Genomic DNA, 26,371 nt, shown 5'->3' with positions numbered 1-26,371 from the left:
CAATATTGTAAATGGGCTAAACGCCACCAAGACTGAAGAGAGACAGAGAGAGAAACAGAGACAGAGAGAGACAGAGAGAGAGGGAGAGGAATAGACAAAGAAGAAAGAGAGAAAAAAAAACAGAGAGAGGGCGATAGAAAAATGTTCTGCTCTTCTTTCTTTTTTTTGGCTCTTCTTTCCTTAAAAAAAATGATTTGGGGAAAATATTGCGAAGCTCTCCCAGATGGCACGATGCCTTCGGAGCACCTGTGTCACTTTCTGGTCCCTCCAGAGTCCCCTGCACCTCTGCCCCCTCTCCACAGAGCTGCAGCGTATTCAGGAAGCATTTCTGAGACAAAAGGAGGTGTCCTTGAAGAATTGCCAGTGCCCTGGCTCCTGGGTGAATGGCAGCCTGGAGGGGCCAGTAGAGCCTGGAGCAGGGGCAGCACCAGGCCTGGGGGCTGGGGGCTGGGGGCCGGGGGCCGGGGGCACGGGGCCATGGTTGGGTGAGAATCCCTGATCTGCCCTGCGTCTGCCTACCCCTTACAGCTTTTTTTTTTTTTTTTCCTTTTGAGGGCCGCACCTGCAGCACATGGAAGTTCCCAGGCTAGGAGTCGAATCAGACTGCAGCGGCCTGCCTACACCACAGCCACAGCAACACAGGATCCGAGCCACTCCGTGACCTACACCACAGCTCACGGCATCACCAGATCCTTCACTCATGGAGCGAGGCCAGGGATCGAACCCACATCCTCAGGGGACGCTATCCCAGGTTCTTAGCCATCAAAGGGAATTCCTCACCCCAACTTCTGCCTGAGGATTTTCACATCCATGGGGACGCCCCCCTCCCATCCCCCCAAACCCCCCCTTGCGGAGAGTCTCTCAATAGCAATTACGACGTGGACAGTCCAGGGCATATAACCAATATGTTATTTTATTTTTGTTTTATTTTTGGCTGCACCCGCCGCATGCAGAAGTTCCCCGGGCCAGGGACCGAACCTGAGCCACAGCAGTCAGCAGAGCCGCAGCAGTGACAACACCAGCTCCTCAATCCGCTGAGCCACCAGGGAATGGCACCCCCATCTTACAATACATGGAGCGTCACCTTAACCCGTGGCGACCCACTGTATTGTAACCTTAAGTTACATAACCTCGTTCATAAAGGGTTCTCGATAAAATGCACAGTTTGCTGGAAGGGGAAGACACACAGGAACCAGAGCAGCAAAGGAACCCACAGAGGCCACGACATGCACCCCCGGCAAGCGCACCCGCCGGGAAAGGGCTCTCTCCCTCCTCCTCTGCGGACCAGCATCCGCCAGGAACTTGAACCACGAAGCTGTGCCCACAGGCAACCCCTGCGATGCCCTAATACCCGATCGCGTGTGTGTTTATTTCGCCCCCTTGTGGGCGGGCTGCCCAGTGCGGACAGGTGACTCCCGACTTGTCTGTCCCCAAATCTGTGCCGCTGCGGACAATCTGGACCGCTGTGTGTGGGACTCATCCTCTTCCACCCGCCGGGCGCGTCCAAGCTGGGGGGCCAGGTCCATCCCGCGGGCGCCGGGGGGGCGGGGGTCGCGGGTGGGGCGCGGGAACCTGCGGGGCGGCGGCTGCAGACTGAGTCCATGCTAGGGGCGGGGGCCGCGGGGTCGAGGGGCCGGCGAGGGGCCCGCGCCGAGTCCTATCGCGGATGCATCAGAGGTCCCACTACGGCGGCGTTTTCGTAAGGACTGGGGTGCGGGGCCCGACCCAGCACCTCCAGGTCTCAGCGGGCAAAGCACCGCGTTTCTTCCACTGTGAGGATGTCCTCGGGGTCCTGGGAGCCCGGCGCGGGGTGGCCCCTGTCCCAGGCCGTCTGCGAGAGAGAGGACAGCACACGGGTTGGAGCAGCTCTTCATTCGGAGGAGGGGGGGAGGAGGGAGGGGGGGGAGGGGGAGAGGGGGAAGAGGGAAAGGGGGAGGAGAGGGAAAGAAAGAGAGAGAGAACCACACTCAAAGAGAAGCCCGGGGTTTCCACTATGGAAATAGGTCACATTGTTGGGGTTCCTCAACTTTGCTTCGGGTTTTGGCTTTTGGGCTGCAGGCTTGGAAGGAGGGGCTTCAGCGGTGCAGGCGGCTGGAGGGCCAAACCCCCCCACCTCCTCCCGCCACCCTCACCAGGGCCCCCCCCCAGCGAGCAGAGACCCTTCCGGCCCCACCTCCAAAGAGGCGAACCCCGGCTTCTCAGAGGTGGTGGCCGGAACCAGAAGCCACCCGGTGTCACTCACCTCCAGGTTGGACATGAAGGAGCTCGCCAGGTCCTGCTTCACCTGCGGGATGGGCGGGAACAGCTTTTGCTTCAGGGAGAACCTGGCAGGAAAAGGGCCAAAGATGTGGACGGCAAGAGAGGCTGGCTTGGCCTTCTGGTCCCCGAGGCGTGGGCGCCTGTCCCGTCCTGGAGAAACCCAGGGTCCCACCAGCCACTCCGCTCAAAGTCAGTGGTGAGGCTGGTGTGACCCCAGGGCCCTTTCGAGGGCCCTCAACTGTCCCCCAAGGCCCCGGAACCTGCTACGAATCCCCGAGTAACCACAGGATACCCTGAGTTACCGCAAGGGTCCCCATGAGGCTGCAATTGTGATGGGAACCCCCAGGCGCCACTAGCACCCCACACTCTCCATCACTGACTTTGGTCCCCGTGTGTCAAACAGTCCTGGGGCTTTGCCCTGGAGACGGGATGGGCCCCCATCCCGCCAGGCTTGCCCAGCAGCAGCCTGGTTCTGGTCACCCCAGGTGGGCATATCCTGCATAGGCATCGTCAGGCAGCCGGTACAGGGCACAGAGCCTAAATCTTCAGCGAGTTGATGCCACAGCCCCATCTGAGCCGGAGGCCACCCCCCCCCCCCACCCTGTGCCTCAAACCAGGAAACTGGAGCTGGAGAAACGGTCCGTGGTGCTCGGCTGCTGCCCCCGTGTGGTGGCTGTGACCCATAGTCGGCCTCCATCGCAGTCCCCAGTCAGGGGACACCCAGCATCCGTTTCCTAATGGTGACGCAGGGGACAGAGCCTCACCGGTGCCGAGCTCAGGGCCAATCTGCCACATGACGTCCCCAACCTGTCATCCGGTCACCTGTGTGCTCCTTGCAAAAACTCCAGGCTTTTTTTTTTTTGAAAGCTCTTATGTTAAAGCTCGTTCCTCTGGGCATAAAATCGCGACTGAGTTTTGCAGGGAGCGTGCAGACCCCACACCTACAGAGGGTCAGATTCTCCCAGGACCCGCCGGCCGTGGGAGGAGAACCGGAATGGATATGTGGCCCCATTATGGCATGATCTCAGGTGGCAGAAGCCCGGCCGTCAGCTGTTCTCCCAGCTCTGGCTTCAGCAACCTCGAATCGGCCTTTTGAGCCTGGATTTCTGGCCGTTCCTTGTACATGGGGGTGACACCCCACCCCCACCCTGGGTGGCCTTTTGTGGCCGGCCTCCTGCACACACCATGGTGTCTGGGGTGGGTGGGTGGGGGGGTCGTTACCTTTTACAGAGAAACATCAGGCCCATGCTGAACAAAGCCACTGCCCCCACCAGCAGCCCGACCAGGATGACAAGGAATCCTCTGAAATCCTTTTCAGGGAAGCCTGATGGGGCAGACAAGCAGAGGGTCAGAAGTGACCAGGGGGTCATCTTCGTGCCCCCACCCCCACTGTCAGACTGCGGGGTAGGGGAAGCAGGGCTGGAGCAAAAGAGAGAAGAACTTTCAGACGCAGGGACCCAAGGGAAGTGGGAATGTTGGCACTGTTCTAGGATCCTATGCCCACCTCACCCGACCCCTCCTCATCGTCCCCATCCACTGCCCCCTCCCCCTCATGAGAGAGGACCCACCAAATACATTTCCACCAGGGCAAAGTGGATACCGCACAATGCCTTCCTTCTTAATACATAGTTACTCTCAACACTGTACTGCATAGCCAAAGGAATGAATGTGTAATTGTGAAATGTCAAGGCTGGAAGGAAGGTGGTTGTGGGTATGAGTTGTTTTTGTTTTAATTGCAAATGAGACAAGCACACCACTGTGTGTGGAAGGGATGGTCAACACGGACTTGCTGTGCAGCACAGAGAATTCTAGTCAACATCCTGTGCTCACCTATGTGGGAAAAGAGCCTGAAAAAGAATGGATGTGGGCACATGTAGAACTGAATTACTCTGTTGTGCAGCACAAATGATCACAATCTTGTAAGGCAACTCTACTTCAATAAAACTTGTTTTAAAAAAAAATTGCAAATGAGGCTTTCTCTTGGGAACTCTGACTTGACAGGTGGGCTCCAGAGTTCTGCGAGACGTGAACCACTGCCCACGAGGAAGGAAGCTCACACGTGGGTTTGGCCCCTCCTCTCTGCGGTGAGAGTGGGGCAGCCCTATGGCTTTTAGGCATTCAGCAGGTGCATACTTAGAGCTCATGCCCTGTTGGCTTCCAGGGGGTCCAGTCATGGCTCCCGTGGTCCTACGGGGCAGGCATGCAGGGAGTCTGGACCACAAAGCTCACGGGGGAAGCTCTGGGCACCTCCCTGCCAGGAGCCATGCCAGCCATGCCCAGCGATGCTAACTGTCACACGTCCAGGCCATTCCCTGTGACTGCCCCAGCCTCTCCCATGAAGGAGGAGGGCCCCCTGGAGGGCAGACAGAGCCCCCCATGGGGGGAGAAAAGTGTGAACAGCCTGGCTGGCTCCCGGAGGGTGGCTTTCCTGGGCTGGGGGGCCTTAGAGACACCCCAGTGGGGTTGCAGCAAGATGACCCCAGAGCGGCCTGTGTCCGTGTGGTTGCATCAAGGAAGGCCTCCCATAGTGAACCCAGAAAGGTCAGAGTGGGGGGTGCAGGAAAGCAGACACGCTGTGGATGGTGTATTTGATCAGACGGCCCGCCCGATCCATCCCTGGGGCCTTGGCTGGGAGGGGCCCTGCAGTTGGCTCAGCGGACCCCCAAAAGATGTGCCCCTCCTGTAAATCCTGAAAATGGGACCTTATTGGGAAACAGGGTCTTTGCAGGTGTGATGGAGTGAGGAGTCTGGGAGGAGGTCCTCCTGGATGAGGGGGGCCCGCCAGCCAAGGACAGTGTCCTCCTAAGAGCCAGAGGAGGAGGCTCGGGCAGCAGAATTCACAGGCTCAATCTCCCTCTGTCCCGGCCACCCGTCAGGGTCCACAGGCATTTCTGGGAGTCTCACCGAAAGAGCAGGTGGCGCTCCAGTCACTCCAGATGGTCCCGTAGGCGTGCTTCACGCGCACGCGCAGGGCGTGCTCCCCCGTCACGGTGGCGCCCGGCAGCAGGTACTTATTTTCGTCTTCTCCTCTTTGGAAAACCTTTTGAAGACATACAGAGCCAGGGTCTCGGGCATTGGTCACAAACGCTGGGCTGTGCGCAGGGGGGAGGCAGGGCTGCGACCTTGGCAGGAAGGTGACCTTTCCGAGTCTCCTGCTGGGGGCGGGCCGGCGGGGCGGAGTCCCTGAAGGGGCTGCGGCATCTGCAGGGGGAGCCGGTCCCCACCTGGGGTCACAGCTATGAGTCTCTGACATGTGGTGGGCAGGTCCTCACGCCCTTGGGAGGTGGGTCGGGATTGCTCTGATTCCACAGAGGACGAGGAGGCAGCAACTGGACTCGGACGCCCGTGGATGCGACGCCGTGCTGCTCCGGGGACCCCAGCTGTCACTTTTTCTCCCACCCTGGGGACAGCAAGGCGGTCCCTAGACAGCTCAGGGGTGTCCTCGTGGACAACGGATACCTATCCATCCACAGGGGGCCTCTCCGTGGGAGGAAAACCTGTGGACCGTCCGCTAAAGGGGCAGAGGGGGACCCAGGCTGAGCAGAGCTGTGCTGCCCACCGAGAGCTGTGGGATGCGCAGAGGGGGAGATACTCACGGGTTCCCCCTTGGAGACGCTGCCCTGAAAAGAGAAGGGGAAGACGATGAGGGGCTTTCTCCATCTTCAAACAGAGCCCCTCCCAACCCAGGGGTGGCACGAAGATTATTATAAGCGTAAGGGGGAAAAAAAAAACAACTTTTTTAATTAAAAAAATCAAGAATAAAGAAAAGAGCGGGAGTTCCCATGGTGGCTCAGTGGTTAATAAACCCGACTGGCATCCATGACGATGTAGGTTTGATCCCTGGCCTCGCTCAGCGGGTTAAGGATCCCACATGGCTGTGGGCACAGCTCCAATGCAACCCCTTGCCTGGGAACTTCCATCGGCTGCGGGTGCTGCTCTAAAAAAAAAAAAAAAAAAAAAAAAGAAAGAAAGAAAAAGAAGGAACAGCATTTTCAGGACGAAGAGACAGTAAAGGTACAAACACAGCACAGACTTTTGGAGCCAAGCGTCAGCTTCTCATGCGTGAGGCTTCCGCTCCAAGGAGGAGCGCAGAAGGCGGGACGCTCGGGGCCTGAACCTTTCTCTGCACGTCCACTTCGTAGCACAGGATGTGATGGGAAAGGTGGAATCGGATCTTGGGGTTGTCCCAGCGCACGATGTAATAGGACCCATTGTAGGTGACCGAGACATTGGCTGGTGGGTTATACTTTTCTGAGAAGAAACGCAAAGAGGCCTCGGGTGAGACATTGGCGAGGCGGAGGTGTCCGTGACCTGGGACCCTGCAGAAGCATCCCGGTCGTCCCTGGAAGAGAAGGCGATGGGCGCGCCAGGCCCGAGACCCGGGCTGTCCCCTCCCTGCTGCAAGCGCCTGTCCTGGCTGAGCCCCAGCCTCTGCCTCCAGGTCGTGGAATGGCTGGGGTCCGGGCAGAGGCATCGGCCTCTGGGACATCCTATGACCCACGGGGCGGAGGTTGGCTGGTGTTTAGGTGGAGCTCAGCAAACGGCGGGCTGGGCGGTCTCAGGGGAGTCACCTGCGTGCCCAGCCTAAGGAAAACACGCCAGCTGGCACTCCGGGTGGGCTGGACCTGGGCGTTTTGAGGATGGAAAGACCCCCAGAAGTCGGCTTCCGAGAGCCCCCTCCTCTGCCAGGAACTGCAGATGGCACTGTCCTTCTAAGAGACGGAAGAGGAGACCCAGACGCAGACGAGAAGCCACGGGGAGGGTCACCCAAGCTCAGGACAGGAGGTCCATGGACAAGTAGGGGGCCCCTGTTCCCATGCTCAGATCTCAAAGACCCCAGGGCCCTGCCAGGCCTCAAGTCTGGTGGACGCGGCTCAGCCGGGAGACGGCGCCTTTGCCACCGAGCATGTCTGGTTTATTCACCGAGGGCAAATCTGAAAATTTGCCTGCGCCTCAAACACAGCCTGGAACCCCCAGATCAGCACCCGTGGAACTTCAGCAGTTATTTTCCAGAAGGTGGCACGAAATGGGCGTCGCCCAACAGGGGTGTCCCCAGCGGAGGTTCCGCAGCTCAGACCGCACACAGGTGCTCTTTCCATGGCTGATGGGGTACCGCGTTTCCCACGCTTCTGTGCTTTGCGTCGCCCACCTCACCGTTATAAACGGCCCCCCGAGCACAGCACTCGAGTTCTGTCTGGTGCTCCTGAAAGGCACCAGAGTGTCCCCCCCACATAGGACCCTTTGGGAGTTCCTGTTGTGGCTCAGCGGGTTAAGAACCCAACTAGTATCCATGGGATGTGGGTTCGATCCCTGGCCTGACGCGGTGGGTTAAGGATCCTGCATTGCTGTCGCGGTGGTAGAGGCTGGCACCTGCAGCTCCATGTCCACCCCTAGCCTGGGAACCTCCATGTGTTGTGGGTGAGGCCCTAAAAAGGAAAAAAAAAAATGACACTTTGGCATGAGGGTTATTTATGCCTGAAGGCAACTGAGAAGCAACACGTACAGAAAGAACTCATTCCCAAACTGCCTTTATCTGACTAAAAGCAGAAACTCCTGAGAAATGAGGGCTTCCATGAATTCTCTCTCTGGGAAAGCTTTTTTTTTTTTTCCCTTTGGCAAAACCAGTGGCATGTGGAAGATCCCAGGCCAGGGATGGAACCTGAGCCGCAGCTGCCACCCGAGCCATTGCAATGGCAACAGCGGATCGTTAACCCACTGTGCCTCAGAAGAACTCCTGGGGAAGTTTAGTGACCGTGAAAACGATGGACAAATCAGCACTGAGATGAATCTGCATAAACGTTACGAAAATAACCCTTATCTTCCCTGAGTGTACACATGCCTTTTATCACCTCCAGAAGCTCAAATTCCCTTCCCTTTGTCTGATCCCGTCTTCGCAATGTATCACTCTTTATTAAAATAGCATGTACGTCCCTGAGTCTAACCACTCGTGAGGGGTGTTACTGTTATTTTATTTCTGTGGACCCCCGCCCATGCAAGTAGAAATTAAAATTAAACTTGCAGGCTTTTCTTCTGTTGATCCGTTGCCAATTTAATTTGCATGCCCCTTTCACCGCACATAAGAGGGTAGAGGAAACTTTTTTTTTCCTATCAGTCCTAAGCACAGGAAGGCTGTGACCTGCCTTATGGTGGAAAATCCATGCATTGGATAAGCTGATGAAAATGTTGTGACCGGAGGCTAACCCTGTGTTTCCCCGAGCAGCCAGGAATCAGTAGTTGCTAATTCGGGGTTGGCAAGGTGTTTCTAGAACTTGTGATCACCAAAAACATGAATCCCTTGTATCTTGCATGTTTCACGGGTGCCAAAAATGCAGGCGTCCCACCCCAAGGGACAGCTAGGAGCAGCCTAGCACCCTGTGTGGTCTTTCCCAGAGCCTAAATCTAGATGCTGCATCTTGCCGAGGCCAGTCCGGGACCCAGCACGTGGTCCACGCAGCGGACAACTCGCAGAAGGGGCAGAATACTGCCAGAGGAGGCCACTGTCTTACCTATATCCTTGCCTACAAAGGGAATCGAGTCCAGAAATTTGATGGCGGTCTCGTTGCTGGTCCCGTTCAGCAGGAAGAAGTAATTGTCCGTGTTGTGGGGCTCGTCGAGGTTCTCGAAGTGGCAGCCCACCCGCGTCCCCGTGGAATCAAGGATGTACCAGCTGCATTCCGACACGTTGCCGTGACTGCGATTGCAAGATGGGCGTCAGGGAGGGAGTTCCCGTGCTGGGGTCAGTGGGTTAAGAGCCCAGTACAGCATCCATGAGGATGCAGGTTTGACCCCTGGCCTCGCTCACTGGGTGGGTCAAGGGTCCAGCGTTGCCATGAGCTGCGATGTAGGTCGCAGATGCAGCTTGGATCTGGCGTTGCTGTGGCTGTGCGATAGGCCGCCAGCTGCAGCTCTGACTCAGCCCCTAGCCTGGGAACCTCCATATGCTGCAGGTGTGGCCCTAAAAGGAAAAAAAAAAAAGAAAAACAAAGAACTAAAAATAGGAGGTCCGTGGTGGCCTCCTAGATTAAGGATCTGGCACTGTCACTGCTGTGGGGCGGGTTTGTTCACTGGCCAAGGAGCTTCTGCACGCCATGGGCAAGAAGAAAGAAAAAAGATTAAATTGCTAATTTCCCGACACTTTCCGCCTGGGGGAGGGTGGAGAGCTTGGCGCCGGGAGCCCGCTGAAGGTGACCGGGACGTGGGCGTTTTCCTCTGGGATTGGGGGAGCCTTTAGAGAGATGCCCCTGGACCCGGAGGAAGCGTGTCTGGGCTGTGGCTCATCCGGCAGGTAACGCTCCCACCCCCAGCGAGGCCCCCGCTCCTGGGGCACGGCTTACAGGGATGCCCACATGTAGAGGTGGTAGCTGACGTCGGCCGGTGCGGCTGGGCCTGGCATCCAGCTGCAGTTCATGAAGCGGATGTTGTAGATAAGGCAGGACAGGTTTGTGCCTCCGGAACCTTCTTTGCCTGGAAAGACAGCCACAGACCCTCACAGCGGCCCCGCCAGCACCTGCGCCCCGCCGGCCCCATGGGTGCCTCCAACAGGAGGAAGCCGTGGGGGGGCGCGGTCACCTGGGTTGGGAATTGTCAGGAACTCCTGGTACACCTGCCCATCTGCGGTGACATTCACGGTGAGGTTGGCCCCCCTGTGCACCAAGTGGCTGACAAAGGTGCAGGTGTAGGTGTCGTCATCAGAGACCTGGAAGAGGCGGAGCCAAGAGTAAATAGGCCACCTGAGCTTCAGGCTCCTTGGCCCGACACACAATCCCGAGACCATTGCAGGAGGCAGGGGGCCTCTGACCAAAACCCCTCGTTTTGATCGAGGTACAGCTGTTGCACTCACTCTATGATGCAAGTTTCAGGTGTATGACATAGTGATTCAGTATTTTTAAACATGAAAAAGAATGTGGGAGTTCCCATGGTGGCTCAGTGGTAACAAACCCGACTCGAATCCATGAGGACGCAGGTTCAATCCCTGGCCTCGCTCAGTGGGTTAAGGATCTGGCGTGGTCGTGAGCTGTGGTGTAGGTCGCAGATGTGGCTCGGATTGTGGTAGAGGCAAGTGCAGCTTCCAATTGACCCCTAGCCTTGGGACCCTCCGTATGTCGCAAGTGTGACCCTAAAAAGAAAAAGAAAAAGAAAAAAAAGGATAACTTTGAGGGACCCCGTGAGTGGCTGCTAGACCCAGGCACGGCCTGTCCCTCCCCTGGAAGCCAAGACCTGCTGTCTTGGGCTCATCTCAAATTCAGCCTCACGGAAAACCCACATCTGAGCAAAAATTCCGAGTCTGCAAAAAATCCTTTACCTCCTCATTTAAAAAAAAAAAGGCAGAATTAGCTTCTCCCTCCTTCGGATTATTTTCCACTGAAGGAGGCAGTGAGAATCAACAACTGCAGGAAGAGTTTGCTAACGCCCCTTCTCTGCGTGAAAGCAGGTGTAGGCTGCCCTTTGGGAAGGTGGTAAAAACACCGCCCTTGCCTGTGGAGAGTGGCCTGTGTAACTTAGATGGAGAGCCCCCCGCAGGAAGATCTTATCAAAGAACCTTTATCTTCCCTTAGTTTCCCCACATAGGTAGCAGTCCTTTCCCGTAATTTACCAGCCCTCAGAGCAAACATCTTTCCTTTTGTTTCCTCATGTCTTCAAAGAGTATTGCCCTTTGTAAGAATGACACCGAAACTCCCTGGTCTGATCACTTCTTCGGGTTTTCCCCTCTTTTCTGTAAAGCTTCATGGATGTCCAAATTACACATAGGAACAAAACAGAATGCCTCTTCTCCTGTTAATCTGCCCTTTGTGCATTTAATTTGCAGACCCCGTGACAGAACCTAAGAGGATGGAAAATGTGTTCTCCTCCCCCACGAGAACATTAGGAATGGGAGGCTCAAGACACATTTTTTCAGGAAAATTTAAGCTGTCTAAGAAGCAAAGCCACAGGGCATGACCCATGAGCAGCCACCTCTACGGCTGGTCTGATGGGATCCTCCAACGGTATGTCAATTATACATTCTTGCTGAGTCATGTTTCTCCTGGAATTCCAGGTTAAGATTTTTTTCCTTTTATCTAGCTTCACATTTATAATAGGAGATTCCTTCTGTGCTGTAATTTAAAAAGAAGAAAAAGAACAGTTAACGAGAGTTGGTTCCCCCCTCCCACTCCTGCCCCCAGGCGACATCATAATTACAGCTGAGGGGAGATGTTTTCCAGGTATCACGGTTGGGTCTGTGTCTGTTTGTTTGCTTTTTGTTTTGTTTCTTCCTTTATCAAGGCCAATTCGGCCTAATTAGCCATTTAATTACATTGGAAATTTTTTTTCCTTTTTAGGGTCACACCCACGGCATATGGAAGTTTCCAGGCTGGGTGTTGCCTTGGAGCTGCAGCTGCTGGCCTAGGCCATGGCCACAGCAACGTGGGATCTGAGAGGGGCCTGCAACCTACACCAAAGCTCACTGCACGGCCAGATCCTTCGCCCACTGAGCAAAGCCGGGGATCGAACCCCAATCTTCATAGATACTAGCTATGTTTTTAACCTGCTGAGCCACAGTGGGAATTCCCTAGATTGAGTGTCTTATTGAAGTATGGTCGATGTAGAGTATTATAAAAGTTGCAGATGTACCCTATAGCAAACCCTAATTTTTTAAGGTTATATTCCATTTATAGCTACAAAATATTAGCTATATTCCCTGTGCTCGGCAGCATATCTTTGTAGCTTATTTCAGTCCTAATGGTGGGTACCCGTTCCTCCCCTTCCCCCATTGTGCCCCTCCCCCACCTTTGCCCCTTTCAAGCCTTAGGGGTGCCACAGCCCCACCACGTCACAGATGCCAGCATTCAAGGACTGGCCGACACTTACCCAATTGTAAGTCTACAAAGCATGCTGAGTTCACGAGCACCAGGAGGCTTACAAAATTCAACAGGCTCACCATGCTGCAGCCCCACAGCTGGACCTAAACAGTCAAAGAAGAGACAGCAGCTCAGGACGTCTGATTTCAACCAAGGAAGGCACCCTTTCTTCTTAGCACAACCCCCGGGGGAGTCCCCAGGAATCAGAATCTATCTGTCGGAGCCTCTGTGAGTAGAGGAAAAGGTTAGGCCCAAGGCACTTGGCTCAGGGACGGACAGTTACCTCACAGCCCAGAGAGGCTGCTGTGAACCGGTATCCTCATCACACATCCCTTTCTTCTTTTCTCTGGGAGCCTCACCTCTCCTGCTCCTCTACAGGGTTCTTAGGTGGTTCGTGAGGTCCTATGTGGTCTACAAATATCCCATCAGAGCTTAGTGTGGTCACTAGCCTCCTACACCCTTGAGGCATCAGGTAAAGTCAGTCCCCTTTTAAATTCTGCTTGAAACTCCCTCCAAGGCATTAGCAAGTTTAACATATATTCATGATGCCAACTCGAAGCAAACTGGGATTAAAGAAACATTTTCTGGGTGCCACACCCCCCCCCCAATTTTTTCCCCTGGCCCACTATCATGGGCCATCTTTTGTGCACATTCCTGCATGTGGAGATCCACTGAGAATGCCTGAGTTGGTATCAGGATTATGTTAAGCTGATCTTCTCCTAAGTGGTCCCTAAGGGGCAGGAGAGGCCTCCAGGGATGTATGATGAGCATGCTGGTCCACAGCAGCCACGTTGGGGCATGAGGCAACTCTGCCTGGCCCTGAGCCAAACGCATTGGTTCTGCCTTTTTCTTCTACTCACAAAGGCCCTTTCAGGTAGGGACACTCCCAGCACCACGCTAGGGGAAGAACCAGGGCTTTGGAAGGTCTCCTCTGTCAGTGGCCTTGGGGTGAGGAGACTGGCCTGGAAATGATCTGGGTGGCCCAGGGGAGCCAGAGAGCTGCCTGTGTTGCAGAAACTGAGGGGCAAGAAGCCTTGGGAGGTGAGGTTGCACCTGGATGAAGCCACTGTGAGGCCAGGTGAGCTGGAAGCCTACAGGGAAACCAGGAGCCAGGTCAGGAGTGACCCTGGCACAGTTTTGGTGGAGCGGGTGGCTAAGGATGGTCCGTGTCTTTCGGGAAGTAAATGGTGTAGGGAGACCATTGGATCTCAGCATCAAGAGCTGGCCAAGGGGAGCAGCTCACTCAGCGGGTTACGCACCCAGCTAGTATCCATGAAGATGCGGGTTGGATCCCTGGCCTCCCTCAGTAGGTTCAGGATCAGGTGTTGCTGCAAGTCATGGCATAGCTTGTATACGTGCCTTGGATTCCCCGTTGCCATGGAACCGTGGCTCAAGGAGGCAGGGAGATAACTGAGGCTTGTATTCCATCTTGGGCTCCCAAAGACGCCTCTCAACATCCAGCCACCAGCTACCTTCTGGTGGCCCCTGGAGGCTTTCCAGCAAAGGCACGAAAGATTTCCCAGGTTCTGAACACAACATGAGTCACCCATTGTGTTCGTTTTATGAGGATGGAGTGGCAGTGCCATCACTCCTGGCCTTCCCAGGTAAGATGCCATGCTTTTCTGGGTGTCACCAGAGCTGGGGAAAACCCAGCTGAGGCAGACTCATGGATCAGAGTCCCCGAGCCCGGGGTTTGGGGGGTGGCATCTGTCTGGCGCAGGCGGGCGTCTGATACAAACCCTTGATGAAGTTATTGCTTAAAAACACCCCAAAGGAAACATGTCACTTGTAGACATGACACAGCACAGAGACGCAGGGCACACAGTGGCCGGGCCCCCTCAACACGGACACCCTGCCACGTCCGCCCAAGACTGTGTACAGCCATGCGGAAACCAGCTTCCCCAGACGCCGAGTCCCTTCTCCTGCCCTTGAGTGATGCCGCTTTCTGTCCCATCCCAAACCAATGCCACCACCGGATTCAGCCAAAGCGACAGCCCTGAAGATGGGCAAAGTCAACCTACCTGTCGGCCAAATGTGGGGATCTTCCTCGGACCGTTTCGGGGGGCTCTTGAGGGCAGAGCCTGGTCCAGCTGGTGCGCAGGGGTGGGCAGCGCCTGAAGGCTCTGTGGGATGAAGGCACAGAGCAGAGGGGCCGGGGGGAGGGGGCGCCTTCCTAGAGGTGGGGTTTCGGGGCGACCACAAGAAGGAGCCTGCTCGCTGAGACGTGCCCTCTGCACTGAGATGCCCTCGTTTGGCTTCACTGGTCTTCCGTAGGTCAGCGTCTGGAGAAATCCTTTATCTTCTATCAGCTGAGTCTCCCCCGTATGTGTGGCCACTGCAGCGTTATCTTCTGGGGGGACAGGAAGCGTTCAGACGTTTTTTTTTTTTTTTTTTTAATCAACCTCCGAGGTTCCTGTTTTTGCAACAGGATCTCTCCGGCCCCTCCGGCCCTGCCTCCTTCTGGGGTGGTTAAGGGGAATGAGGGTCCCCCACCCCCCCGCCGCTGTGTCCTGCGTCTGTGACCTTTCCTGCCCCAGCGCATCCCCCCCGCCAAGGGGAGGTGATTCCCTCTCAGCTCCCAAGACGGCCTGTGGGCTGGGCGGGAAGCCCGAGCTGGGGAGGAAGATCTTCGGGTCTCAGCACCCAAGGAAAGACCCGCAAAGGCCCCCTTGATATAAAGGGTGCTGGAGTTCCTGTCGTGGCGCAGTGGTTAACGAATCCGACTAGGAACCGTGAGGTTGCCGCTTCGATCCCTGCCCTTGCTCAGTGGGTGAAGGATCCGGTGTTGCTGTGAGCTGTGGTGTGGGTCACAGATGCGGCTCGGATCCCGCGTTGCTGTGGCTCTGGCGTAGGCCGGCGGCTACACCTCTGATTTGACCCGAGCCTGGGAACCTCCATATGCCACGGGAGCGGCCCAAGAAATGGCAAAAAGACTAAATAAATAAATAAATAAATAAATAAATAAATAAATAAAGGGTGCTTCTGCGAGTTCCCGCTGTGGCTCAGTAGGTTAAGAACCCGACGCAGGGTCCGTGGGAATCCAGGTTTGATCCCTGGCCTCGCTCGATCGGTGGCTTAAGGATCCAGTGTTGCCGTGAGCTGCGGTATAGGTCTCAGGTGCTCAGGTCAGGTGTGGCTGTGGCTGTGCTGGAGGCCGGCAGCTGCAGCTCCGATTCATCCCCCAGCCGGGGAACTTCCCTATGCTGCAGGTGCGGCCCTCAAAAGAAGAAAAACGGTGGTGGTGGTGGGGGGTGTTTCCTGGCATGATGAAACCCAGCAGGGCCCTGTGGGCTCCTGGGCACAAGCCCCCCATGTCTTGCTTTTAGGGAATAAGCTTCAGCCCCCAGGCCCTTCCCCGAGCCCCAAAGGGCAGGTGCCCACAGGAGCTGACCTGGAAGGGAAGGGATGCAGAGACCCCGAGGGGCTGGCAGGGGACCACCGTGCCGCCTGGGGGCAGGTCCTGGTTCCCCCTCAAGGGACACACACAGCAATGTCTTTGAGCTCTTCTGCAGAGCTGAACCCCCAACAGATGAGAGCCAGAGGGGAGGACCCCCAGGACCAGTCCTGGAGCCCCTAAACACCAGCTCTGAAGAAGAATGCGAGCTTGCACCCACCCTGAGCCTTATCAGAAGCCCTGTTTTCTATTTCCAAACTGTGAAACCACCTCTTCATCTCTCCCAAAGGGGGACCCAGTCTTTAGGGCAGGAGCCTGCGGTGACCTCCTCTGCCCGGCAAAGCAATAAAGCTATTTTGTCCTCCCTCCCCCAAAACTTTGTCTTTGAGTTTCTATTTAGCATTGGTGGACAGAGCCTCTGTTTCAGAAATGGTGGGTGCATGTACCCCCCGTTCTCCCCTGAGTACCCCACCCCCTGGGCATCACGTTGGAGGGATCCCAGGAAAGAGTCCCTTCCCAGGCAGAAGGAGAGAATTTGCATCCCCAGGCTCCACGGCATCTTGACAACGTGCTACTGGATTCTCCTCTTGTAGCTGAACCGCACCTCTGTCCAGGGGGCCCCGTGAAGCCTTGGAGACAGAGTTGGAGTGAAGCAGAAAGACCAGCTCTATGGCTCTGCCAGGCACAGGAGGCCCCGGCAGGTGAGCCCCTCCCAACAGGGTCCTCCCTTGAGAGGGGACAGCCAGGGCTCTTCGAGGTTGAGCTGCAAACCAGGGCTGCTGATGAGGACGCGGGAGCCTGCCTTCTGCTCTCTCCAGAGGTCACTTCAGACTCATCACGGCCGCCGTCGGGGGGTCCGGGGACAGTGCCTGGTGGTCTGTGGGGGGATGGCCCCTTGCCCTTCTCTCTGCAGTGAAGACGGCTCACCAAGGAAGGGGTTGTGGGGGAGGGTTTCCGAGGGAAAAAACCCCACGTGCCACAGACCTCTACGTAGAAAGGAGCCACGAGGGACAGAAGCAGTTCAGCAAGGACGAGACCTCGTGTGCAAAGCCGGTTCGACTTAGGTCGTGGCCAAGGGCCAGGTGAATGTCATGGAGACTCTTGCCACTCGTTTTTAGCTGTCACCATGTCTCCTTGTCATGAAGTCTGGAGTCAGCGTTTTGAGACGGAAGGGAGGCCTGGGAGGCGAAAGGCGAAGTCTTTTCCTTCCCAACCCAAGGACTCAGGGGCTGGTCCACGGTGTCCACACCGCCCCCCAGAGTGTCCAGATCTGCAAAGGAGCTCGAACTGGACAGGAACCATTTGTAAAATGAAGTGATGAAGCAGGGAAAACAGTGGTGCACCGAGTCTGAACTTCAGCAAGAGTGGGGTGGGGAGAGAGGGCGCCAACACCCCGGCCTGGTGGGACCAAGAGCCCCGCGTCCCTGCAGTCTCCCCAGATGGTCACTCGCCGTCCTCGTGCAGAACCATCTCCTTGCACCTTTTCATTTCTCGGTGATGTTATTACAAGACCCTCCCCCACTGGTTTGTTTTTTTTTTTTTTTTTGATCGCATCCCTGACACGAAGACATTTCCAGACTAGGGACTGAACCTGTGCCACAGCCTCAACCTGAGATATAGCAGTGACAACGCCAGGCCCTTAACCTCTGAGCCACCAGGGAACTCCTGGCCGATCTTTTTAATGTGACCTGCAGGCCCTTGGTACCCGGTGGGGCTTGGGTTGTATGCATTCATTGCACCTTATTTTTAACTGTGAGCGAGGAAGGCGTGGCAGGGGGCACGGCAGCCGCGGCGTTTTTAGAACAGATGGTGCACACGCACCACCAGGTCACGTGCGGGGTCCGGAAGCTTCAACTTTTTAAAAAATTTTAATTTAATTTGGAATTCCCGCCGAGAAACAGTGGTCAAGAAAGTGACTGCAGTGGTTCGGGTGGCAGCTGCAGCTCGGATTCAATCTCTGGCCCAGGAACTTCCATATGCTGGGAGGGCATCCCTAAAAAAAAAAAAGAAAAATCTGTATATAAAATAAACAACAAGCTCCTACGGTATAGTACAGGGCAGTCCACTCAATATCTGGTAATAACCTCTAATAGAAAATGATCTGGAAAAAAATCTATGTATGTATAACCAAATCAACTTCGTTTCGGTCGGCTTCCAACAGCGTGGGCGGAGGCGTGGACTCAAGGATTATTTAAGTATATCACGATTTAAAATTATTGTAAGAATAGTAATAATTCTTGATTATTTAAAATGTGCGTTATCGATTAGTAGAGGCTCTGGGAGACGGTCCATCTGCAAATTCTGTGTTCCTTCAGACATGAACTAGGAATATCAGAGTTCCCACTGTGCTTCTGGGGGTTAAGAACCTAACATAGTGTGTAGTATCCATGAGGACGCAGGTTCCATCCCTGGCCCTGCTCAGTGGGCCAAGGATCCGGCATTGCCGTGAGCAGTGGTGTAAGGTGAACTTGTGGCTCAGGTCCGGTGTGGCTGCAGCTGTGGTATAGACTTGCAGCTGCAGCTGCGATTCGACCCCCAGTCTGGGAACTTCTATATACCGCAGGTGTGGCCCTGAAAAAAAAAAAAAGAACTAAGGCCATGGGTGTTCCATGGTGGCTCGGCAGGTTAAGGATCTGTCATTGTCACTGCTGGGGCTCAGGTCCCTGCCGTGCTGTGGCTGCATCCCTGGCTCGGGAACTTCCACATGCCTCGGGCATGACCAAAGAGCAAAAGAAAAAAACAAAGCCGAAAAATAAAAAGGCCGGGAGTTCCCATCGTGGCTCAGCGGAAACACGTCTGACTAGTATACATGAGGACATGGGTTCGATCCCTCGCCTCGCTGCGTGGGTTAAGGATCCTGCTGTTGCTGAGAGCTGTGGTGTACCGCCCAGATGCAGCTCAGATCCCGACGCTGCTGTGGCTGAGGTGTAGGCCGGCAGCTGTGGGACTGATTTGACCCGTAGCCTGGGAACCTCCATATGCACGGGTGCAGCCCTAAAAATAAAAAATAAAAATAAAAATGAAAAAAATTAAAAGGACAGGCAACAGAGACGCTACCATACCATGGGGTTTCATCTCTACAAAACTGCAGAGATGACACATCTGTGTCGCCTGCAAGGACAGGTGTGCCTGGCTGGGGGCGGGGCGGGGCGCTGTAGGGAGGAACCCCGTATGTGTGCCGGTCACCCCTCCATCTGCAGAGTTTTCCCAAACCCCTCAGGAGGTCGTTGATTCCAGGACACCTTGAACGAGCACCCTCCCAACGCCAGGACTTGGGAAGGAGGTCCGAGCCCCAGGGGACCCTGAGCAGTGGGGGCTCCACTGCTCCGCTCCGACCTGTCAGGGCCCCCACAGGGCGCTGCCGAAGGGAGACCCCGCTCCCAGGGGCTGCTGGTCTCCGGGCCCCGAGAGCTGCACTTCTGGCTGAGGGTTGGGATGTGTCCAGGGCGCCTGTGAGGGAGACGGGCCCCCCTGCCCCTGCCTTGGGGCCTGACTCGGGGAGGAGGAGGCTCGGGGCATGAGTCAGCCCGGCCACATCCTGACCCCCCCCCCCCCCGCCCCCCGAACCCACACAGCCGCCCACGGTAGCAGCGGGGCCCGGCGTGGCCCCTGGACCCAGCAGGCGTCACGCACCATAGGGGGCTGTGACTTGGATCCTGGGGGAGGGAGGGGCTCCCCGGGCCGCTGGGTCCTTCAAGTCAATCCCTGTCCCCCCTCCCGGGGGGCTGGACACTGACCGGCAGAGGCCCCGAGCCAGAGCCGGAAAGAGCGCAAGTTGGCGGTGACTCACTTCGGCCTGCGGTCCTTCCGCCAGGGACATTCCCTGAACTGTCACTTTTCTGTGTGACCTCTCGTGTTGCGCAACCTGAAACACGGCATCAGCCCAGACAGCGCCGTCCTTCCAAAGACCCTGACGCGCCTCGTGGTCTTTCTCCCATCTTTTTAGGGCCCCACTTGGCGGCACAGGGACGTTCCCAGGCCGGGGGTCGAACGGGCGCTGCAGCTGCAGCTGCACCCCGGCCTCGGCCACGTCAGCTACTCCGCCCACCGAGCGAGACCAGGGATCGAACCCGCGTCCACCTGGATCCTCGTTGGGTATCTTCACCCGCTGAGCCACAGGGGAACGTCCTGGGTATTGGCCAGGAAGTAAGCAAAGCTTTCTGCTGCTGGCCTGGCCTCTCCTTCCTGGGGCCAGAGCATTATTAGCAGCAGTAGTATTAATACTCTTGAATGCTCTCATTGCTACGGGTACCACGATTAGTATGATCGAATATTATCCCGGACTCTTCGCACTAATGTTACTCCCGATGATGCTCACTCTTCACTGCGACTCATATTACTTGCTATTATTACTGCCAATAGTACTTACTACCGCTAGCATTATGTACTGTTATGATGTAATATTACTATCACTACTAATGTTATTTAGCATTATTATTACTATGGGAGTTCCCATTGCGGCTCAGCGGTAAGGAACCCAACTAATATCCACGAGGATGAGGGTTCAGCCCTGGCCTCGCTCCGTGGGTTAAGGACCAGGGTTCCTAACCTGGGAACCTCCGTGTGCCATGGCTGCAGCCCTAAAAAAAATAGCCGTAGTAGTGCGAATAGTACTTCATATTGTTACTACTCATGCTACTTATGATTGCTAATATTACTTGGCATTATCGCTAGTGCTAATATTACTTAATATTATTAAGACTACTGCTAATACTACTTAATATTATTAGACTACTGCTAATATTTAATACTACAACTGCTACCAATATCTCTCATCGTTGTTATATGAATACCACTTATTAGTACAACTACTATTATTGAATGTTATTACAGCTAACATTTCATATTATTATTGCTACTGTGAATTTTATATTATTACTACAATGCCATTATTATTATTCCTACTCATGGGCTGCATTTGGTCAGCAGAGTGAGGGTTTCATTCACGCAGTGCAGAAGACACAGAGTCCCCAGTGCGTCTGACTCCCTCTCTTGTTCCCCCCGAGACTCCCCGGTTAGACACATCCTGTCCTAGGCGGTGCACCTGCTACAAATGATGGGTTTAGACGGATACACTGTTATTAAGCACGTCCCGTGTCCGGCTCCTTGCTGTCCTACACACTCAGTTCCCTGTGCCAACCAGGGCTTCTAAGCCCCAGACCCCACTTTTCAGTTTTTTTCCTGGTGTATAGAATCGAGAAGGGGAGTTTCCTGGTGGCTCAATGGGTTAAGGAGCAGGCGCTGTCCATGCTGCAGCTCTGTGGCTGCTGTGGGCAGAGAGGTATCTGCTCAGACACCCTCCCCCCACCCCACCCCACCGTCTAGGAATGGTTGGCTTATTTTTTTCTGTTTTAGTAAAAAGTGGGGCCCTTTGCTGACGAGGTCAGCTGTGTTGCTCCTGGACGGCTTCTGTCACCTTGTGGTATTTTGTGAGGTGCGTGTGGCTGGGGAGGGTCACTCTGTCTGTGTCTGCTCTACATGGTGTTTTGGGACTTGAGGGCGAGGACTGCGTCTGGATGAAGGGTCGGTTCTCTGTCTGGGCGGCCGGGCGGGACTCGAGGACTGGAGCGGGTGGGCTGCAGAGCGATCTCCTGCAGCAGCCCTGCCTCTCCACACCGTGGCCCAGCCCAGAGCGGGATGAGGCCGGACAGCGTGTCCTCTGATCGCCGAAAAGCCAGGAGGCTCCAGGATTGATCCCGGACCCTCCCTCCAGACCCGCCCTGGGCACAGACGCACTCAGGGTAAACCCCTTAGAGCTTCCTGCTCCAATCCACCCCCCCCAACCCTGGGGTCTGTTCAGGGACATGGGGGGCTCCCTGGAATTCCCACAACCCACCGGAGCATGCGCTGTTTGCAAAGGACGACAGCGGTGCCTGAGGTCACCCAGCTGGGACAGGCCAGCCCCGTCCTGCTGCCTCGCTCCAGACCTGGAAATGGTCTGGCTCCACACTCGGAGTCAGAAGGCACGGCTCCTGGGGGTCCCTGGGCAGGTAAGTCAGACACCCAGGGCTCCTGCAGGGCCTTACGGCTCAGTGACTCGGTGCTGGTGGGGACGGGGGGGGGCGGGTCTCCATCACGAGGTGAAGGTCATTTATGACACTCGGGGCGGGGGGGACCTCCCAGCGGGGCTCCCTGCCCGCTCACTGCAGACTCCCCAGCCCCACAATGGCAGGAGCCGAGGCCTTGGAATAAAAGTCTCTCTCCCTGTCTCTCTACATCCGTCGCCCTCCGTATCTTCCTCCAAAGAGACATCTCCACAGATACGCACATGCATATGTGTCTCTCTGTGCGCGCACACACACATGCACACACGCACACATGCACACACACACGCACACACATGCACACACACACCTACATCTGTCTCCACCTGGTCGTCCACCTCTGTGTGTTCTGTCTCTGCGGAGACACACGGCCAGCTGTGTGTATAGTGACCCTCTCTCTCTACATATATCTGTGTGTGTATGTGAATCTACGTCTCTTGTCTGAATGTGCACTTGTGTCTCCATAACTACGTCTACGTTTACGTCTGTATCTACAGCCCATATCCCATTACCTGTCTAATCGCCTCTCTCTCTCCCTATCCCATGTATCCATCAACCATCCCCATTTACCGTTCCTCCATCTACCTATTACCTGCCCACGAGTCGTCCCTCTCATCTATCTTTCTACTTATCGAGCAGTCTCGCCATCCCTTCATCCGTGTAGGTATGTATCCACCACCCAGCATTCTATTGAATATCTGTTTATTATCCGCTGTCCAGTCATCCGTCGGTTCGTCCATCCATCTCTCCACCTGTCCCTGCGTCCATCCATCATCTCTGTATCTACGCATCCTCTGTCTATCCTCTGTGGACTTCTCTATCCACCCATTGATCATCTGTTTATCTACTATCTATCTTCTATCTCGCATCCGTCCTTCTGTCTGTCTGTCTGTCCGTCTGTCTGTCCGTCTGTCTGTCTACCTACCGATCTAATATAAATCTTCATCCCATCAGCTTCGTTTCTCCGGAGAAGCCTGCCTGCTATGGTCTCAAAGTCGCTTTGAGCGGAACGGACCTACCAGCAAGGCGGTGGATGAGCCTCCGCCGGCCGGGGGCTGCTCGGGGCTCTCCGTAGCCACAGCACGTCCAACAGAGGTAGGAGGTAACACGCTGCCCCACAGCGGGACATAAGCGCACTTACAGAACAGCAGACCCCCGAGTGCTCCTGGAATGAGGAGCGTCACCGTCACTGGCCATGGCTTAGAAACACCCCAGCCACCCAACGCTCAGGACGCCGAGCCCTTCCGTGCATCCCGCTTCTCAGGAGCAACACCACAGCTGCAACCCAAGCTCAAGCCGTCGGCCCAGCCCTGGACCAGTGATCAGCTCGCCTCCTTGAACTGATGGTGTTGAGTTCCCAGTGTGGCTCAGGGGTTTAAGAGCCCACCACAGTCTCCGTGAGGATGCAGGTTCGATCCCTGGCCTCGCTTAGTGGGTTGAAGGATCTAGTGTTGCCACAAGCTGTGGCGTAGGTCATAGGTGCCCCTCAGATCTGGCGTGGCCGTGGCCGTGGTAACTGTAGCTCCGATTCAAACCCTATCCCAGGAGCTTCCATGTGCCACATGTGCAGCCTTAAAAAGAAAGCAAATCAAAAAAGATAAGAATGAAGCGTCCAGAGCTGGGGCAGATAAAAAGGTTTGGGGTGCAGGAAGCAGATGCAGCCGCGTGTCACATGGGGACCTTTGGACCCTGTGTGAACGCACTGGTCGTGACAAGATACAGCGGAGCTGCACGGAATGTCTGGAAGACAGACTGAACAGCAGGGAATTTGCAGGGGGCGTTAGGGAATTAGGGGTGACCCGGGCGGGAGCCAGGCAGGTGTGGCGTGACGCTAAAGTCCTGCTTCTCTTAGAGCCCCGTGGAGACGAGGAGAGGGTTCATGCTGAAGCGAGGTCGCTGCTGAGACTGAATCCGTGTACAAGCCCCTGCGTCATGGGTTTTTGTGTGTGTGTCTTCTTTTTTCTTTTTCTTTCTTTGCTTTTTTCTTGTGTGTGTGTGTGTGTGTGTGTGTGTGTGTGTGTGTTTAGGGCCACACCTGTGGCCCATGGAGGGTCCCAGGCTAGGGGTAGAATCAGAGCTGTAGCCACCTGCCGGAGTCCAGCCCCAGCAGCCAGGAGACGAGGAACAGGAGGAGGGGCTGCAAACGGCTCGGAAAGAATCGGAGCCAACTCCCTCCGCAAGTGCTGCGGATGCCCCGTCTATTGAAAGGAGAGCCTCAGCTTTTATGCATTTTGCTCTTGTGCACGAGTATACAAAACAACAATATGTGCGAACTTATTATTCCAAACACAAAACAACATGTGCTAATTTATTATTCCAAACTGTTCTTTTAGTTTTAGATTTTAAATGAAGATTACATAGAAAATACGCGCAAACTCTACTTTTATTCTTAGAAGATAAATGATTAGCAAGGAGAATAATAGGTATCTAATTTTTGCATCAGCATGGTTTGGCATAAGGTGATAGACTTTTTTTTTTTTGCCATTTCTTGGGCCGCTCCTGCGGCATGTGGAGGTTCCCAGGCTAGGGGTTCAATCGGAGCTGTAGCTGCCAGCCTAAGCCAGAGCCACAGCAACGCGGGACCCAAGCCACGTCTGCAACTCACACCACAGCTCACGGCAACGCTGGATCGTTAACCCACTGAGCAAGGCCAGGGATAGAACCCGCAACCTCATGGTTCCTAGTCGGATTCGTTAACCACTGCGCCACGACGGGAACTCCAGGTGATAGACATTCGTGCCTCAAGCTACCTACCTTTTGTGCTCCTCTAGCAGGCCTGAGCAGCCGTTAATGGGGAGTGGGGTGTTCACATGTGACTTGCTTTCCAGGTCAGGCGGCCTCAGCCCATTAGCAGGTCTTGGGAACATAAACTGTCTTATATAAACTTTGTCTATAATTATATATACCTTTACTAATTACCAAGTCTATGTATCAAAGAATCCTACCAATTATAAAAATAGTAATTTCCACCTGCTGGGTCCCAACAGGTAGCGTTTTTTGTGGAAAAATATCTGGCCTTATAGTAGCCGCAATTGTTGGGCCATGGGCAACACCCCAACCACCCCCTAATCTGTCTCCATGGGAACAGACCAAACTCCAACAAAATCCCCGGGCTTACGTGGCAGTTCTGCGTGATAGGAGACTTCTTTGCACAATGCTCACTGTTTTCAACCTATTTGGCAAGGGCTAGGTCAATAAGTAGGTAATGGCCCACACTTGGGTGGAGGCTCAGGAATTCGAGAAGGTTCCCATTTTATGAGCCAAGAATGACTTACAACACACATTAATGTCAGACAGCAAAAAAGCGCAAGAACGGAAGAGGACATCATTTCTTCAGCCTCTGCTGTAGCTTTGCTTGCAGTTAGGCCTCACGCAGGATTATTCTTCTTAGCCACTCTGTGGCTCCCAGCAGCTACCGTCTACACCACAGCCACAGCAACACGGGATCTGAGCCACGTCTGCAACCTACACCACAGCTCACGGCAACGCTGCATCCTTCACCCATGGAATGAGGCCAGGGATCGAACCTGTGTCCTCATGGATGGTATTTGGTTCTTAACACACTGAACCACAACGGGAACTCGGAGCCCTTGGGTTGGGAAGGAAAAGACTTCGCCTTTCGCCTCCCAGGCCTCCCTTCCGTCTCAAAACGCTGACTCCAGACTTCATGACAAGGAGACATGGTGACAGCTAAAAACGAGTGGCAAGAGTCTCCATGACATTCACCTGGCCCTTGGCCACGACCTAAGTCGAACCGGCTTTGCACACGAGGTCTCGTCCTTGCTGAACTGCTTCTGTCCCTCGTGGCTCCTTTCTACGTAGAGGTCTGTGGCACGTGGGGTTTTTTCCCTCGGAAACCCTCCCCCACACCCCTTCCTTGGTGAGCCGTCTTCACTGCAGAGAGAAGGGCAAGGGGCCATCCCCCCACAGACCACCAGGTACCGTCCCCGGACCCCCCGACGGCGGCCGTGATGAGTCTGAAGTGACCTCTGGAGGGAGCAGAAGGGAGGCTCCCGCATCCTCATCAGCAGCCCTGGTTTGCAGCTCAACCTCGAAGAGCCCTGGCTGTCCCCTCTCAAGGGAGGACCCTGTTGGGAGGGGCTCACCTGCCGGGGCCTCCTGTGCCTGGCAGAGCCATAGAGCTGGTCTTTCTGCTTCACCCCAGCTCTGTCTCTTAACTGGCCTGTGGACAGAGGCCGGTTTTGGCTGCAAGACCTCAGAGTCCCCTGCAGCCCGTGGCTCCTGGTTTGTGTCTGTCCCCTCACTGAGGTGGATGCCACGTTTTCCAGGACACCCCGCCCCCCCGCGGGCCAGCCCCCTGCTAAGTCACCCCCGCCCCCATGTCCCCTTGGGCCTAAGTCAGTGTCACTCACAGGCTGACCACTTCCTCCTTCACCCCCACCTCTGATGTGTGGGCTTCCTCTGACGGAGGCGGGGGGATGGCTCTGCCACCCCCTCCCCGCCCCCCCCCCCCCCCCCCGTGGCCGTAAGAGCCTGGATGGAGCTGGGGGCATGACCCCGTGTCCAGGGAGCGCCTGGTCACCAAAGGCATCAATTGTCCTTTACGGGTGAGCCTGGGCTGCAGCGTCAGCCCTAGAAATTTGCTGGGAAACACGTGCTCACATCCAGAGGAAGGGACCTGGGGATGCGGTTGGTGTCTCGGAACGGCCAGCACCGCCCCTGGCCCTGCCTGCGTTGCACATCCTGTTGGGCAATGCCAGGCGCCAGTTCCCAAAATCTGCGTCTGCAGGCACTGAGCCCCATTGAGCACCAGGGCGCTGCTGGGCAACCCACACAGTCACCCCAGCGCGCTACCCCCACCCCAGCCTCTCCGCCCG

General features: G+C 55.5%; 1 protein-coding gene across 1 annotated transcript; it reads right to left on the bottom strand.

Annotated features, from left to right (window-relative positions):
* Positions 1-1,003: 1,003 nt before the first annotated feature.
* On the bottom strand, positions 1,004-14,461 carry LOC125118745 (granulocyte-macrophage colony-stimulating factor receptor subunit alpha-like). Its single transcript, XM_047765553.1, has 12 exons — positions 14,117-14,461; positions 12,106-12,199; positions 11,212-11,351; positions 9,829-9,955; positions 9,594-9,723; positions 8,766-8,950; positions 6,377-6,510; positions 5,856-5,879; positions 5,164-5,299; positions 3,481-3,583; positions 2,243-2,324; positions 1,004-1,831 (listed from the first exon to the last, which is right to left on the bottom strand). Exons 2-12 carry the CDS (start codon positions 12,176-12,178, stop codon positions 1,742-1,744), a joined length of 1,224 nt encoding a protein of 407 aa, XP_047621509.1. The 5' UTR covers positions 12,179-12,199; positions 14,117-14,461; the 3' UTR covers positions 1,004-1,741.
* Positions 14,462-26,371: the final 11,910 nt, after the last annotated feature.

The sequence above is a fragment of the Phacochoerus africanus genome, chromosome X (assembly GCF_016906955.1).
Source record: "Phacochoerus africanus isolate WHEZ1 chromosome X, ROS_Pafr_v1, whole genome shotgun sequence".
In the NCBI taxonomy this organism is placed as follows: domain Eukaryota; kingdom Metazoa; phylum Chordata; class Mammalia; order Artiodactyla; family Suidae; genus Phacochoerus; species Phacochoerus africanus.
The sequence above is the reverse complement of the archived record's forward strand: the minus strand, read 5'-3'. Positions and strand labels throughout refer to the sequence as shown.